This window comes from Exophiala spinifera (genome assembly GCF_000836115.1).
Source record: "Exophiala spinifera strain CBS 89968 unplaced genomic scaffold supercont1.7, whole genome shotgun sequence".
Taxonomy (NCBI): domain Eukaryota; kingdom Fungi; phylum Ascomycota; class Eurotiomycetes; order Chaetothyriales; family Herpotrichiellaceae; genus Exophiala; species Exophiala spinifera.
Window position 1 is genome coordinate 852,299 of NW_015622519.1, and position 16,263 is coordinate 868,561.

The 16,263-nt window shown below is 52.3% G+C and overlaps 6 protein-coding genes across 6 annotated transcripts; 1 reads left to right on the plus strand and 5 right to left on the minus strand.

Moving 5' to 3' along the window:
• Positions 1–1,766: 1,766 nt before the first annotated feature.
• PV08_09286 (uncharacterized protein) lies at positions 1,767–3,846 on the minus strand (the record flags this gene model as incomplete). The annotated part of the gene is made up of 5 exons (XM_016383605.1): positions 1,767–2,877; positions 2,924–3,045; positions 3,095–3,147; positions 3,196–3,422; positions 3,485–3,846. The coding sequence occupies 5 exons, from the start codon at positions 3,844–3,846 to the stop codon at positions 1,767–1,769; spliced, it is 1,875 nt and encodes a 624-aa protein (XP_016232228.1).
• Positions 3,847–4,903: 1,057 nt separating this feature from the next.
• Positions 4,904–5,593, minus strand: PV08_09287 (uncharacterized protein; the record flags this gene model as incomplete). The annotated part of the gene is made up of 1 exon (XM_016383606.1): positions 4,904–5,593. One exon carries the CDS (start codon positions 5,591–5,593, stop codon positions 4,904–4,906), a length of 690 nt encoding a protein of 229 aa, XP_016232229.1.
• Positions 5,594–6,049: 456 nt separating this feature from the next.
• On the minus strand, positions 6,050–7,176 carry PV08_09288 (acyl-CoA thioesterase II; the record flags this gene model as incomplete). The annotated part of the gene is made up of 2 exons (XM_016383607.1): positions 6,050–6,889; positions 6,970–7,176. The coding sequence occupies 2 exons, from the start codon at positions 7,174–7,176 to the stop codon at positions 6,050–6,052; spliced, it is 1,047 nt and encodes a 348-aa protein (XP_016232230.1).
• Positions 7,177–7,941: 765 nt separating this feature from the next.
• PV08_09289 (uncharacterized protein) lies at positions 7,942–8,626 on the plus strand (the record flags this gene model as incomplete). The annotated part of the gene is made up of 2 exons (XM_016383608.1): positions 7,942–8,010; positions 8,363–8,626. 2 exons carry the CDS (start codon positions 7,942–7,944, stop codon positions 8,624–8,626), a joined length of 333 nt encoding a protein of 110 aa, XP_016232231.1.
• A 427-nt stretch (positions 8,627–9,053) lies between these two features.
• Positions 9,054–10,754, minus strand: PV08_09290 (uncharacterized protein; the record flags this gene model as incomplete). The annotated part of the gene is made up of 3 exons (XM_016383609.1): positions 9,054–10,431; positions 10,510–10,658; positions 10,713–10,754. The coding sequence occupies 3 exons, from the start codon at positions 10,752–10,754 to the stop codon at positions 9,054–9,056; spliced, it is 1,569 nt and encodes a 522-aa protein (XP_016232232.1).
• Positions 10,755–11,406: 652 nt separating this feature from the next.
• PV08_09291 (uncharacterized protein) lies at positions 11,407–13,284 on the minus strand (the record flags this gene model as incomplete). Its single annotated transcript, XM_016383610.1, has 1 exon — positions 11,407–13,284. The coding sequence occupies one exon, from the start codon at positions 13,282–13,284 to the stop codon at positions 11,407–11,409; it is 1,878 nt and encodes a 625-aa protein (XP_016232233.1).
• Positions 13,285–16,263: the final 2,979 nt, after the last annotated feature.

Below are 16,263 nucleotides of genomic sequence, written 5' to 3' on the forward strand. Positions count from 1 at the left end.
AGGGGGAGCATTGGGCATCGAGAACAAAAAAGAAAAATCTTTATGAGAGAAAGAACAGTCCCGGAATTTTGTTGTTGTGAAATTTGGTTTTTCTTTCTTTGGGTTCTCGACTCGTTCACGAGCCGCATCCGTCTAGCATTTCGAGTTCCTCATGAATGCTGGAAATCAAAACGCGCCCAAGCCGTGCACACAATCGGGTCTAGTTCGTCGACACCGCCTCTTGTGTGCAAAAATTGACATATTTCTTCGACTGCCAACTGCAGTGTTTTTGGTACTTTTCCGCCCTCCCTTCCGCCGACAATATCTCAAAAAATTCCCGGCCATGTCAATGAGCAATCGTAGAGCGAGGTGATTTCGAAAGTTTGTCGTCGGTACGGTCGGTCGGTCTAGGGTCCACGGTCCACCACCAATCAAACTCGCCATCCATCTGTCATGAGTCGATATCTCTGTCGTACGGCGGAGAGAAGTGCGTTTATCGGTGCTAAATGGTAAGACGTGCCACGGTCAATGTCTCTTCTTCTCGTTCGATTTGACGCGGGATAGAAACAAAAAGGTAGGGGAAGGGATGATTTCGTACCTTGATGAAGCCAATGTCCTGGCTCTTCTCGCGGAAGCACTGACGGCAGATGTTCAGGCCATATTTGCGGATGAGACCGGCCTTGTGGGTGCAGACGCGGCTGTACAAGACGGTGACAGTTAGCTTGAGATCCGTTTATTGCTTCCAAATTCCCCAAAAAAACCCTGAACTACATGAACGTAGATGGGAGGAGGGTGGTGTGCTGGTGTCTTCCGAGTCGTTGTGTTCAGGAGAGTTTCAACTCTCTTGTCAAGACGAGAGCCTCCAGTACAAAGAACGTCTTTTTCCATTCCTCCTTCTCATGTCTGGCCTTCTTCTCTTCCCAAGTCGCTTCCTCTCCGAATCCTCGACTCGTGTAAAATGCGTCTGTATTGTGGATGTGACGTTCGGAAAGAAAATCAAATCAAATAACGGGGGCCAAAAAAGAGACGTACCAGCCGCGAGCACCCTTGCCGAATGTTCGGGGTCGTGAGTACCAGACGCTTTCGTGAGACATGGTTGTGGTGAGGTTGGAGGGCGCGAAGGAGAAAAGGTTCTCGATCTGGAGAGAAGATTGCCGGTGTTAGTCTTTTTGAGATTTGATACTGTAACGAGGGAAACCTGTGAATCGTTTCGAGAGGAGGGGATGGGAGGTTCTCACCTGCTTGTGCGCGAAAGTTGAGGGCGGCGTTGAAAGGTGAAAAAGAGTCGGTCTACGAAAGTGCTTCTCGTAGATTGCGCGGACACACACTTTCGAAAAATGCAGTGTGGGAACCCGATGCCAAGCAAGACTTAAGGCTCGGTCATGTGACGGCGATTCTCTGCGCTCTGTTATTGGCTTGTCAAACCGGCAAGGCTGTAGCCTCGTCGCGGGTAACAACCTCTTCCTACGGGGAACAATAGCTGCCAACCGCTCCTGGTGACTGGTTGGGTCAGAACATTTTGATAGTGAGGATACCTATAATGTACAGACGCAAAGCAAAACTGGTTCCTAACCTCGTGGAAAAGAAGTTGTGCGCGTCCCTCAAATGCCAACGACAGACTCAAATACAATCAAGCTCGGCAGGCTTCCATTCGCATGCTTCCTTTTCGCCATGAACATTCCATGCACTGACCAATACATTCCTGCTTCTCGAATCGGGCTCATCGATGACTGCCTCTTACCATCTACGGCAAAGTTAGCGGCTGCTCGCCACAGCATGCTCTTGACTTACCCAAAAGTCTCCTCAAAGTATTCGACGTTACGCATACCTGCCCTCAGGACTTGGTGAATGGCGGATCTTGCTTCGTCCGCCATGGCAGCCGGACCACACGTTAGGATCGCCACCCTTCCGCCAGCTGAACCCGCCGCATGAGCCTGCCCAACCACAGAAATTATAGCATGTCGAATGTCGGGTCGGCGATATGAAATCATCAGCTGCGGATAAGCATGTACCCACTTCTCAATGTTCCTTGCCTCCATTGCGATGGGAATCTCGTACTGCGATGTTGCGTGAAAGTGCACGCTCACGTCTTTCCGACCCAGGACCGGCTGCAACTCTCGAGCAGCCACATCGCGAATCATGGCGGCCTGCTTCGCACACCAGACCAGAGTAATGTGCCGGGTTTTTGTTCCACCAAATGCTGAACGATTGACATGGTCCAGCAAATACGGCAAAGCCCCAGACAGGCCGGTACCTCCGACGATGAGAACGACTGTTTCGAACATATGGAGTGGGCTGCGTTCGCCATAAGGACCTTCGACGAGAGCTGTTGCTTTGACTGACCTAGAAAGAGACCTGAGGCACTCCTCCTTCAGCCGTATCGTCCAGCTACTGTATGGTCGAACAAAGAATATCAGTTTGTTCCCTGAGTCTTGAGGAATTCTTTTCCGTTTCTGATTCGCAAAGTTCGGCCCGATCGGTGTCATTGGCGAATTGACTGGTAACACCTGGATCTTTACATCCTTCTTCTTGATGGCACTGTCATCTGAGGTTGAGCATGACCTGACGTCTGGATTGTTGGGCGGGTTGAGGGCATGCCATGCACCTAGTGTGAATGGATGATTCTCCCATCCTTTCCACCTCGCGGGCTGATAGATGAAGTAATGCTGCCCCGGCCCAGGCTGGAGGAGGTTCGACCCTGGGATGACCTCCAATCGGATTACATTAGCATCCTGGAGATAAGTTGCTGTGGCTTTGGTCGCTACAAGCCCGCGGGAGAAGGTAGGGTCGAAGTTGCAATAGACTAGTCGCACAGCCCGAGCGGATCTGTCGAAGACCCAAACAGCTACCATAGGCCAAAGGTAATCATTGAACTTGTCGGAAAAGATCTCTGTGTGACTGGATCAGATTAGCATCGAGAAAACTCGATCTCAATTGGACATACTAGAAGAGACCCACGATTGCCAGAACTGATAGGCAGATGTGAAGCAGCAGAAACACTTCGTAGCAGTATCTTCTGAACAAGGCTGACGATAACACCAGCAGAAGTGACATGGAAATGGTTGCCTAGATGGAGTGAGTCCCGCAGGCTACATATCGGTCTCCGCTGGCTTACGATGCCACCCATGTACCAGAACTTCTCTTTCCAAGATTGTGCAAGACGACCTTCTGTCCAGAGTTAGCGTCACTTCTGGTCGGAGTGGCTCTCAGGCATACCATTGGCTTCGATAGCAGTAAACGCGATGGAGTGCAATATCGCCAGTACTGTGGCGACCCGAGCAATGTGCCGGTGAAATACATTGAAGGTAGAGAAGCCCCATCCAGTCAACCAAAGAAAAATGTTGTTTCTTCCTGCGAAGATCCACAAGATTGGCAGTGTGGCATAGCAGATCTTCCCCGTCCGGTCGGCTATGGTGCGCCATCGTTCGTTCGCTTGATTGTAGCTGTCAGTCTCGTCAGTATAACTTCGGTCAAGAAAAATGCGAGGAGACGGGACACGACGTACTGCGAACTAGACCAAGAGAGATCGTATGAAACACAGCACAGACCAATCACCAGCAGGTAGAAAAGTGCTACTACTATCGCTTCGATTCTTGTAGGGACAGTGCCAAACCACGATCGACGTTGGTGTTTCGAGCCCACGGCAGCCGGTGTGATCAGATTCGCTTTGATCCAGTGTTGAACACCACCAAACAGAGGTGCAGAGCGTTCGCTTTGTCTTTGTCGACCTTCAAGGTCACGAACCAATACAGCTCGGCGGTAGGAGAGGAGGTGATGTAACAGGCGACGGATAATGCCTATTAGCAGTATCACTCCCCAGAATCCGTAGACCACCCAGCTTAGATGCCAGGATATGTCAGAGGCCATCGTAATCCATGTTGAAATGGAGAGTAGAGTTCCACAGCCGTGTCAAAGAATATATCGCCCAGAGTAGCTGCTGAAGAATATGGTCCAAGCACAATGCCCTTTGTTCCTCCCTTGCCATCGTTCGCATGCCGCCAATGCGGTATTCTGGCATTTCGAAAAGTGTCTGGCCGAGTATTGTGCCGTGCAATTTTCAAGTGAGTCGGCAGCATGACGCCCTGCTGCCGCTGTTGCTGAATCGTGGGCACAGTGATGATTATGAAGTCTTTGATGTCTGCCGTTGCTGGAATAGCTTGTCACCTTCTTGACGCCAGATGTGACCTTCCCCCGCCCCCCTGCCCGGCGGACTGCGTTTCCAGGAACCTAGCAAGCAAGGCTGCAAGGAATGCGAACTGCTTCTTACCGGAGTCCGTCGAAATACTTTATCAATTGCGCAACACAGATAGGCGGTGAGATGAGACCGAACGGAAGGGGACGTGCGAGGCACGTCAGTAACGGAGGACATCAGCGGTTGTGCAGTCCTTGGGGCAAACATGCTCGAATTCAGAGCGGGCAAGACACATTCCAAGCCTACCGTGAGAAACATTGTTATTGTTCAACTCCTTAGCTTAGACAGGTGGGAAGGGGATGTGGCGAAGGCAGTTCGGTCGCTCAGATGGCAGCAAGTAAGGGGCTGAATGGTGTCTTGATGAGGTCTCAACACAGTTCGACTTTCAATCAAGAAGGGTGCATTCAGAAAATACGACAGGGATCCGCGACCAGACGAGACGACTCACAAGGTGAGATGAGGACGCCTGTCCGAGGCCTGATCTTCGTCTGTTTCGGGTTTAGTGGGTGAATTGTTCGGATAGGCGTGTCTTGCACTTTGTGATAGGAATCGCTTGATAGTGTCAATTTTGGTTACCAAAAACATCAAGCGTTGAATAGATAGTATGCTTGTCTGTTTGTGACTTGTGGTTTCGCACCACCCGCCAATATCCACTCCAGCTATGGCGCTACGAAGCTGTCTCTGTCTGGTAGGCCTTTGTCTAAAGAAAAAAACAAGCATGACCGACCCCGATCAAGGCTTCGGTTGAGGTTCCCGGACCATACAAAATAAATCGCACTTTACCCCGTCGTCATCACAAACCATCTTCTGTGCCATTTTGAATCCCATCTTCTCGTAAATTGCAATGTTCGGAGTCTCCTTGGAACTCTCGAGATAGCACTGTCTGCCTTCCTCGTCGGCCTGCTTGGTGACGATGTCAAACAGCGACCTCCCAATCCCTTTACCCTGGATGCCTGGCCTGACGGTGACGATGTTGCAAAAGTAATATCCGTTCGGGTCCGTCCAGATGGCGCTCTGCGCTTGGGCCTGCTCGTGCTTCCAGATCCAATATCTCTTCGTATTCAAGCCCCCTCGGCCCTGAAACCGGATCAGGTTCCAACCCTGCTTGAACCACAAAACGTACTCGTCGATCCATTCGCTCCAGGTCTGCTTGTCGTTGACGTTCCGCGGCTTCATCCACATGCTCACGCCGAGCACTTTGTCGTCCGGGTCTTCGGTGCCCTTGGCCACGTAGAACAAGGCATTGCGCATCCCCCATTCACATTTGGCCTTGAGGCTGGCAAAGTTGCGCTCCTTGTTGAACTTGCCCGGCCGCGTGTCAAACGCCCACAGGTGGTATGGATCGTCGGCAAAGGAGACTTGGATGCACTCTACTGCCGAAGGGATATCCTTGGGTGTTATGGGCTTGATTTCGATGCCCATTTTAGGAATTCAGCGAGGAGAGATTTCTGTTGAGGGACAATCGTACGAAGAACTGGAATATTCGCACTTTGTCATTCCTTATCAGGGAAAACAGTCTGAAAATTCGCTTCGAGATCTTGACACGCCTTTGATTCCGTTCACATCCAGGCTTCTTAAAGGCTATTGCTGACCGCTGCAGCAGATTAATGCGAAGAATATTGTTGAAAAAAAAAGTAACGGTCAAGAAGGCGCCCTGTGGAACTTGACAGTCTAATATATTGTCATCGCGGCGTCGCGTCTACATTCCTTTTCGGGATATTCATAAAGATGCCGGGTCGATTTTCATTTCTGTAGCTCGGAAAAAAAAGGTTCTGGCTCTAACACTTGAATTGATACTCTGTGTAGTCGCATTCGTGGCCGAACCTCACTCTTTCTATCCTTCAATCATGTCTCTACAAAATCTCTCGCTGGCTCTTTTTACAGGTGGCTCGGAAATCTCAGCATTCCATCTTGTATTGTCGTCGCGATAACTCTCCCACTGGCGTAATCCCAAAGTCGACTATTATGACAGCCACGATTATCACCACTATGAGTCGTCCACGCCTCCTGGACAAACCACTTCGACGATCCTTTCCCGTCGACCATACACAGATATTCCGCGAGACCGTGGAAGACAACCGTATGTGACAACGACGCCATAGTGGTCGGGACGTCCTCATATCCCAGTGCGCCTTGCAGGAGAAAAAGCGAGTTGCGATCTGACGCGTACGCATGAGCCGCAGCGTGCAGATTCAGATCGATGTCTCCCGCACTCGTGTCTTCTTCGTCTTGGATAAGCCGATAGAAGTGCAAAGCTCGCCATCTTGACGCGCCTTGACCGTCTTTCCCACCACCTCGTTCCACGCTCCCGTTGTGCAGCTGCATATTTACCTTTCTCATATCGACGCCTGGGAATGCGGGCGCTGTCTCGTTCCAGCGCTCAGCCTCTTGTTCCTCCCACCACCGTGAGTCGGCACCTGGTGCGAGGGGGTGATCCTCCGGTCCCAATCCCTCCAAGGCACAAGCGTACTCTTTCCTGATATGATCCTTGGACACATTCTGATGTTCGAAATCTCGCCATTTGCGATTACCCTTCTCTGAGCGTTTGAACGATAACGTGGCCGTAAAGCACGGCGAAGACGCTTGGGCGGCAGCGTTGGATTGCTGATACACATCGACCGATCGGAGACAGTATATCCCGCCGTCTCGGAGCCTCCGTACGCGATAGACGAAAGGCACGTCTATCGTCCCTGGAAGATTAAAATGGCCTGTCATTTGCTACATCGGTACTGTTCTCAGCGGACTGTCGATGGAGACATCTACTGTCTCTGTATGTGTGTGCGGAGTGAGAATCTTACGTGTACAACGAGTCCCTCTTCCACAGTCCTGCTTGCAGCGTACATCGCTTGGGCGTAAACGTGGCCGCCGAATGCTCGCTGGAACGGTGCAGGCGGCCATGCAGCAGTAAGTGATTCGAAAACGTCGTCGCCGATCTTCTTGAGCGCCATCAAGCGCCGGAAAGATACCGGGACTTTTCCTTGCAGAGGTGCGAACTTCGAGTCCATGCCTGTCTTTTGCTTCTTCGTAGCTCTTCGCGTCCCCGACAGACGTTCCGGTAGGGACTCAATCCATTCACACAAAATCCGACACGCTCGCCTGGTAGTTCACCAAAGAGGGAAAGTCACGAAGGGGAACTTTTAGACATCACCTCAACCGCCATGCATGTATCAACGGCCCAGATGGAGTTGCTGATGATTCTCGTACTCGTTCACGTACACAAGTCTTAGTAAGGACTTGTCGTAGATCGAGCCTCGGCTAACGCGCCACGCCAACTCCGCACTATGCCTTATCTCACGTGGCGATAAAGAAATATCGGAATGACATCACCACAGAAAGTCGTTTACTCCTGAAAGGGAGCATTGCTCCTCCATTTGGCATGTGTTGTCATTGAACCATGTGTTTTCTCGTGCTGTCTGGCGATGCTGTCATTGAGGCACGCACGCACATACCTGCCAGTGCCAGCATCTCTTCTATGAGCCTACTTCGTAATAGACCTTACTGACCTCATTCTCCTATTAGCCCGGAGCACAAGGACCACCACCGCCCTAACTAGTAGCCAGAGATTAAATACCGCGCCACACCTCCAATCTGTGCCACTTATTGCACCTGTTGTAACAGCTATTTGCGCAAAAAAGACCACTTACTGGCCTCTCATCTGACACTGCACACTTGGTATATATACACACACAGATATATATACACCTGGTAACACGCCACACTTTGCTTGACACCTGGTATACCTACTTGGTCGCCTATTCGTCGCAGAGAGGATGTCTTCAGATCGATCCTCGTCGGACTCTTCCCAATCTCAAGCCTCGCTGTTAGGTGGTCACGCCAAGGTACGCTTGATAACCCTCCTACCTGTGACTTCTCATGTGTCCCTTACCTGTCTGAACCTTGTGGTGGTCTCTTTCCCACCCCACCCCGCCTGTTCAGTCCGTTGCGCACAGGTACAGACAAAGCCACTGTCAACGGGCAGAGAGCAGCGGGCAGAGACAAAACCACCACCTCGATGAGGAAGAGAACAGAAAGCGGACTTGGCCTCGACCAGTTCACCTTTGTGCACCTTTGTCGTATTGCCCCCCGTCGTCGTCGTCGCCGTGTGCCGACCACCCCGCATGCCGCCGCCCGACACTTTCTCTTGACTCTTTCCTGACAATGAACTTACATGAGGTGTGTCCATATATATAGTACGTGCAAGGCGCAGTCTCGTCTGCGCTGGGCTACGAATCGGGTCAACAGACCAAAGACGCCGCCGTGGAGGAAATGCGTGAGGCCACCAAGAAAACAAATTCGGCGGGCCAGCAGCCCGGCGCCCCCGCCGCGCAGTCCACCGTCCTGGGCACCGTCGAGAAGACAGCGGGCCAAGTGACGGGGTGCGAGGGCATGGTCGAAGACGGAAAGGACAGAATCCCACGAAAGGTCGGGGTCGAGGAGACGGACGGCACTGGCTGAAAGAAACAAAAAGGAAGAGAGGAGAACGACAAGGATATAACACACACACACACACAAGGTCCCTTGTATGAAGAGAACAAATCATACCCTACGTTACATCTAGCTACGGTAACTAGATATCCTGAAAATACTAGGTCGGTGTCTACATCAGCTACTGGAATTAAACTGTCTTCACCGAACACATGTACAGGTCAATGTTCGCCTCTCTGCCATGAAGAGACACATTCCAATATATTCTACTTCTCAATATCTCTTTTAGTTTGGCCGTGCAACTACAACCAATACAAGATCCTAATAGCCCACCGGCATCTTGCCAGACTCGATGTGGCGGAGCGTTTATAGTACACGTTACATATCGTTTTATTCTCATTGCGGGCCCTCCCGTGATTCATTCATTCATTCATTCCGCCCCCGTCCATCAAAAGTCTCATAGCCCTGTATCGCCTCTCGGTTTCGGCAGAGGTACTTTCCCGTCGGCAGCCTTGTCGACAATGACACTATCCTCGAGATCCTCATCTTCATGACCATCATCATCACGCATCTGAACGTCATTCTCACCGTCTGAATCCATCCCATCGTCTTTGCCCACTGAGTCCCAGCCCTTAGCCAGGTCGGGATCCAACGGGTACGCCGCACCGTATCGATCTCGCTCTCTCTCTTTCGCTTTGACCTCGTCCGCATCATAATCGGGCTTCTCCCAACCATCGCCAATCTCGCCAAAACTTATGCCGTGGCTTTTGCCCAAGAAGGTTTCACCGTCACTTGCCCGGTACCACACCTGATCGATCCAAGAAACCAAACAATTCTTTGCTTGCTCGCCGAGAGCATAGAAGCCGGGATTGTCGCGCGGGAAAAACATGGACACATGTGCCGTCGTTTCGTCACGGGCCTTGTCATTAACGGCTTTGGACCATCTGAAACCGCCACCCCCTGCCTTGACCTCCTTGCCTTCCTTACTGACAAAGACAGGTAGGTTGCAGAATGTCCGTTCCTTTCCGGCTAAAGTCGCCGTGATGCCATAGCCCTCTTGGGCTCCTCTGCCTAGGTTAGTGTAAAGGTTCGCACAACCACCGCCGCGCTCCTTGAATGCATTTTCCACATTCTCCACTCGCCTGCGCAAGTTCTCGGGCCTGAATAGCTCGCCCACGAAGAGGAGATGGTCGCTGGCCCACTGCCATCCAGCGCTAAGCTTCTCGCGTTGCGAGTATAGCGCTGCTGCGCCGCCTGCAACGACTGCGCCCGCAGCTCCTGCGAACATGGCATACTTGCCCCAGGATTGCCATTTCGGCGCCGCTGCAGCGTCTGCGGCAGACGAACTGGCAGCAGGAAGAGCGGCCACGGGTCTTTTGGATGACGAGGAGACATTAGGTTCGGACTTGGAGCCCCAGCCGAACATGGAGGCGACTTCGGTCGCTGTGTTGTAAGCGCTCGAGATAGTCTTGTGGCCGCCTTCGAGGCCGTGCGCAACCATCCCGGGCGCAAGACCCAGATATGGAGTGTCGAAAGCCAAGATGCCCTGTATGTGAGGAAACATGAACGTGTGTGACTGGAACGGCTCGGGAGGATTGGGGTGCGTAGTGGACGTGGTGGACCCAAGAGTTGTGTTGGAAGGAAAGTTGGGCTTGCTTTGGTTCTGCTGTGAGGCGGCTGTCGGGATGGGCTGCTCGTTCGCAAGCATCAAATATGTCTCAGCAGCAACGATTCCGCCCATGGAATGGCCCACCAACATAACATGCACTGACGGGTCGATGGTTGGAGATGGGGTGTGTCGAGCGACTTCCAAATCGATTACCTTGTTCTGAAGCCTGGAAAAGTGTCGCACACAGTATCGTCAGCGATGCGCTCTCTTTCTCCATGTCATGTATTTACTGCCTTGAACGCACCATTCTCTGAACCGGGCTACGCAATCTTTCAAATCACCTCGGGTTTCGAATCTGGGGTAAGTGACTGCAACTACGTCGATGTTGGGTAGCGCGTGGCTGACAAGGGCACGTAGGTGTTCTGGAAATGTCCCAAATGTATCATCGCCACCCTAGAGATATTACAGATCAGCGCGACGCACATAATGGTATGCTGTTAGACGTACCTTGAAGCCGTGGATGAAGACAAGAAGTAATGTCTTGCGCATCCTTACGGAGTAACTGGGTCAAGGAATACTGCATTCTTTGCGACGATCCCATGAAACTGTTGACCCGTGATACCCCCCAAGGTCCAGGTATGAGGTTATGGATTGGAGTGGTTTCGAATAGTTTCACTCTTCCGTGAACCTTTGGAGATTGCTGGATGCTGGCACACTTGCACCTTGCGGTGACGTTGTGTTAGTGCCAGTCACGTGAACATAACAACCTCATATGTTCTTTTGTGGACATAACGTCAAATCACCTGAACCCGGAACCCATTCATCAGGCTGAGATTAGTGAGGACAGAATATTAGAAGTCGCTAGCACAGTCGGAATAGGACAAGATAGAGGGATTCAATCGGAGATGGTCTCATTTTATTATCTCCTATTCAAACCAGGTGCAAACAAGTGCTCACTGGTACTCTACGCTGGACTGTTTATTCTGTATTCACTTCTGTGAATATGCCGGGCTTCCCGCCAGCTGACAAAGGTTGTTATATTTTGCCCTTGATTCACGGCCTCCCGAACGCCATAAAATGCATATCGCTAATGTTGAACATTGTGAAAAAGAAAATCGACAACCACCACGCTATGCATAAGACTTTGAGTTGAAACGATTGGTGAAAAAGAGAGGAAGCTTGAGTAATACAATCCGGAACTCTAAAATTGGTACTGGGGATGGGTCAAAGGGGTAGAGACATTGCTCCTCTGCCAGGCATCCGCTTGCATGAAAGGAAGTGGGCCAGTCCGACGCTCTGAAGGAAGTTTGCCGAGGGGTTGGTAATGAATCTGGTCGTATGGAATACTCTTCAAAGGAGCTTGCAGGGTGGCGGAAGGTGGTGGAAACAGTAAGGTGTTGACATGTCGTACCGGACGATATGGAGAAGTACGGTGAGTCAGAAAGTATGATGGCGAGAGGCCGGGAAGAGTAGGAGTAACATTGTGAAAACCATTCGAAGGAGAGGTATGAGCCGAAGGGTGATTCGACATCAACCGGGGCCCTTCACCAAGGTTGGGAATAGGATTTTGGAACACGTTTTGAGGGATAGCAGATATCGGAGTCACAGGCTGAGAGTAGCCAGTGGTCGTGCTCGGATAGACGCTGGCCATTGCACGACTGGACGGCATCGACAGGGGAGCCAATTGAGTGGAAGTATGAGAAGCCGTGCTTTGAACCCGAGATAGATCCAGTCGTGGAATATCCAAAGACACTGAAGACTGCTGTGGCTCTGGGGCATTGTTATTGACGGGAGGTATCCGAAGGGCGGCCTGAGGGTAGGGGAGATGTGGTCCAGAATTGGTAATAGAGCCAATCTGCATCGGCGTAGGATATTGTGGCCTCTTCGCTGGTGGGAGATCTGTAGAGAGGTCCAGGCTCCTCTTACGCTCTTCTCGCGGAATGCCGCCTCCGTATTGCGGTCGTAGAGGAGAGCTCGGTAATTGAACTGTTGAAGGTAACGGGTGAGGCAAGGTAGGATAGGAGCTCGTAGAAGGCGACAAAGTAAAGGGGCTGACAGCATGGCGGGGTGAAGATGGCGAAGGCAATTTATATGAAAGGCTCTGCGACGTTGGTGTGGCCGGCGCTGTCATCTTGCTCTCGTCGGCGGAAGGTAACTGTGATGCTTTGTCATAGAACGCGCCAAACCTTCCCAGTTTGGCCTTCCATTCAGTCCACTCTGCGGCCGAGGCGTATAGGTCGTATCTCATATTGCTGAGAAATTCGACCTCCATAATATGGATTTCGGTCACCGAGATGCCAGAAACCTCTGCCCAGGTTTTGTTTGTGTAGGTGTTGTCGTCCAGAAACTTATTGCCGAGCATCAGAGCAATTGTCAAGAGCCTGTACTCACTACCGCGCTTCCCACTGACCGCGGGGTTGAACTTTTTGAGACGATAAATGAACATCAGTGCCAGGAGTACGACATTCTTGCCTACTTGGGTAGTGCTAATGATCGTAGTTACCCATTTCCGAAAGCCAATGGTGGGAACGGCATCTGGAAGTAACCCTCGGTCCACGGGCTTGTCCTTTGGCAGATCTTCAGCGAATTGTATTGTGCTGGCGGTTTCAAACCAGAATAGACAAGTAATCTCCGCTGTGAACTCTGCCAGGCTGCCTTTGCTCTTGTTCACCGACTCCGGTATCTGCAGATGAGGTGCAATGTCACTGGGCTGAGTGTGATCCGCGGCTTGATGACTGAACGAAATCGAGGTGGAATTTGAACCATGGACAAGTCTGTATGAATTGGCCTGGGATCGGGTGGTTGGCCCTCTAGAGCTTTGCAAAGACCCAACGCCATTTTGGGGGTAATCACCGACAGGTTGGGAGGTGTGACTGGAAACTGCGGCATAGCCATTTCCCAACGTCACTCCCGGCATGGCTTTGGACCCAGGAGGTGTGGGAAGGCCGGTGCTGAAATAAGGGTCGTTCGTATTCCGCCTCTTGAACCCATGTGCACCAGTGTACTCGTAGGACGGCTTCGTCTCCGTTGGCCAATCTAGACTCCCGCCCCCTCGTTGTAAAGCAGACATGAGCGACATGAGAGAGGATCGATCGACACGGAAGGTGTGGTCGAAGGCGATACTGGTGAGGTTTGAGAGATCAAGTATGGAGAGGAAGTAAGGAAGGGCTCGACATTGAGGTGCTGAGCAGACCAAGGACGAGAGAGGCTGTTGGGTAGGGGTGGTCAAGTAGGTATATCGAGGTTTGTTGGATGTGTCCGGCAGCAGCAAGCATTGCAACAGGAAGGGTTAAGAAGAATCAAAAGGCGAGGAGCATATTTGATGTTTTGGAACCTTGGGTGAATTGGGGTTGTGGAATGAGAGAAGTGTATTGAAGGGTGGACCCCTTGGGAAGTGTGATGGTGACCTCCACGACCAACGCCGTCTCAAACGGTGACTGTGAGAGCAATTCCTAATCCAGCAAGACAGGTCTGGAGCAATCAGAAAGCAAATGACACAAGAGTGAAATGGGTTTTAAAAGGCAGTCAGCCGAGCATCGGCGGGTGGTAGAGAGTTTCGTGGCTGCCAGCGAGAGCTGATCACTGCCACGAGGAGAGCTGTAAACTCATCAATAGTCAAGTCACTCACACACAGACGGGCCTTTGTCTTGGATCGGAGGCGGTTCGAGGCTCGGTCTTCTTGATGTCAGGGCCCCATATCGACGAGCCGCCCGATGCAGCAAGCAGGGAGGCGACGCGAAAGCAGGAAGTAAGTCAGAAAAAGAACAGGCAAGCCGCAGGAAGGGTAGCGACGACTGAGACTGGGAAGCACCACAGGGCCTGGCCAATAGAGGTACAGGAGCGACGGTAACGGCAAGGGAAAGATGGAGCGCAGGCCAAAGTGGACTAAGACGGGCTGGCGGAGGGAGAAGGGCCAGGAAGTGATGGCATGTTTGGTTTTGGGATGGCGAAGAGGCTGCTACAGCCCACGGTGACTCGTCTCGTACGAGCACTAGGATGATGGATGGCGGAAAGCAAAAAAAAAGCACAGAATGGAACACGAACGGGGAACGGGAGACGGGAAACGGGGGTCTTGACACAGGCGACACTTTGATTGTGACGGTGATGGGCAACAAACACGCTGCACTATGCGCAAAGCGATGCGAGAAGAGCGAAGCGATGGCCACTCTCTGACCACAATTTTTTTTTAGCTCGGCTACTGTAAGGGTATCAAAAAACTGGACGGTGTTTAGCTTCGTTCGGGAGACCTTGGGGCCAGGTGGCTCACGGCCTACGAGTAACGTAACCGACACCAGCCTGGCTTGGGTTGGGTAGCCTGGGAGAATGCTAGTGCGCGACCTCTTTTTTCGTGTTCGATTGACTTGGACCCATGACGCTTGCAAGAAAGAAGGGGGCAGACTTTTTGCCTCTGCGTCAACGGAGCAGTTTTTTCTTCAGGGATCACGTCCACCATTAGTGGAGGATCCAGAGGCTGAGGGCCACGCCTGACTATTGCCGTCGCTTCAGGTCCGCCCTTTGTCCCCAGTCCAAAGCCAAAACGAGGAGCCTAAGGAGCCCAAGGAGTCGTAGGAGAACGCCTAAGAAGAGGCCTAGAGCCGAGGTCTGCGAGCACAGCTGCTGTAAGCTATTGCGCTAGACCGACTGCACGGGCGAGTACGAGTACGAACTGCGCCTAGTGCCCTTCACACCCAGTGGCAGTAGGTATTCACTGTAGGGACCTAACTGACACTGGGGGTTGGCATGGAGGTGATATCCTCCTAAGCAGCGTTTCGTCACCGGCAAACAAGATACCTGGGAATACGGCACCAACGAAAGACAACGCAGCCCAACACAACGCATGCCAGTCTCCCCATCACTCCTCGTACAGTATGTCATGGTTGCCGGGTCGCCGGCTGGAGGGACTGGGCGTGAGCGTATGTGCAGGCTGCCAGCGGCACTAGCGTCAGTATCAGACGAGGGCGCATTCTCAATCTCCTCCAACAAGGGCATACGCATATCATTGCGTACACGGTACAAGCGTCTTGAGAGCGTGTGAGACGATGCAATTACAAGTCGGGAGGGAGCGACAGTGGATAGTGTCAGTCATCCGCACCCTGCGCCAACAAAACTTTCCTCCTCAGCCGGACATTATTGAACGGAGGGATACCACGGCGCTAAGATGTGAAGGGTGACTTGAGCAACGCACGGCCGGTCGAGAGGGCAAGCTGCCTGGTGCAGCCTCGGCGGAAGTGGACAAAGTCACAAGAAAGGCGGGCGGCGAGCCGCGAGCTGCGATGCCTGCAGAGCCTGGTCGCTGAGCGCATGTTAAAGTCAGCAAGAGGTTGCAGGCTTGCAACTAGACAGGCTTCGCCCTTTTCGCCTCCCGGACGCGCGCTCTCCGGAGTGGATGACCAGCTCGGAGGTACCAGGCAGGGGAAGCCCCCGAATGATGCTGCAATGCAACAAGCCCGGAAACAGCGACGTTGAATCCTTGATCAGCCGTGGGACTGACAAGGAAACGCTCAGAGGGCCTGTTATCCTCGCTAGTGTGTAACTGCATGAGTGACGCCGTCGACGCGGGTGAAATGTAAGGGGGGACCGTGGCACAGCACAGGATTGGAGCGTCATTCAACCGTGCTAGCTGATGCTCCGTCGCACACTTTCATTGATTTTCCTCCTTTGCCTGGTTGGAGTCCGTGTTTTACAAGTGTTCTCTAATCGAAGGGATAAGCCGGAAGCGTGCTTGGATTGCGAAGGCCAGGCCACTCACTCCGACTCGTTGACCCTCGGTCCCTCGCACCCTGTTCTTAGCTGGTGGGCGTAGGTGGGCGGTGACAGGCGCCGTCCAGTGGAACTTTTAGGCGGTGGACTGCCGCCTGAGGTGGTTGCCGGGGTTCACTAGGCGCACCATTTGTGCCTAAAGGGAACCAATCCGGGCACCTGCGCTGGACGCTGCTGTCTCAGGCTCCCGCTGCCCAGTCAAGAAATCGTAAATATCTGCAAACAGGCCGATCATTCTACGCAAAAATCTGTCTTGACACTGAATGGTGGAAGACATTATTACGCAGGATGGGGTGTT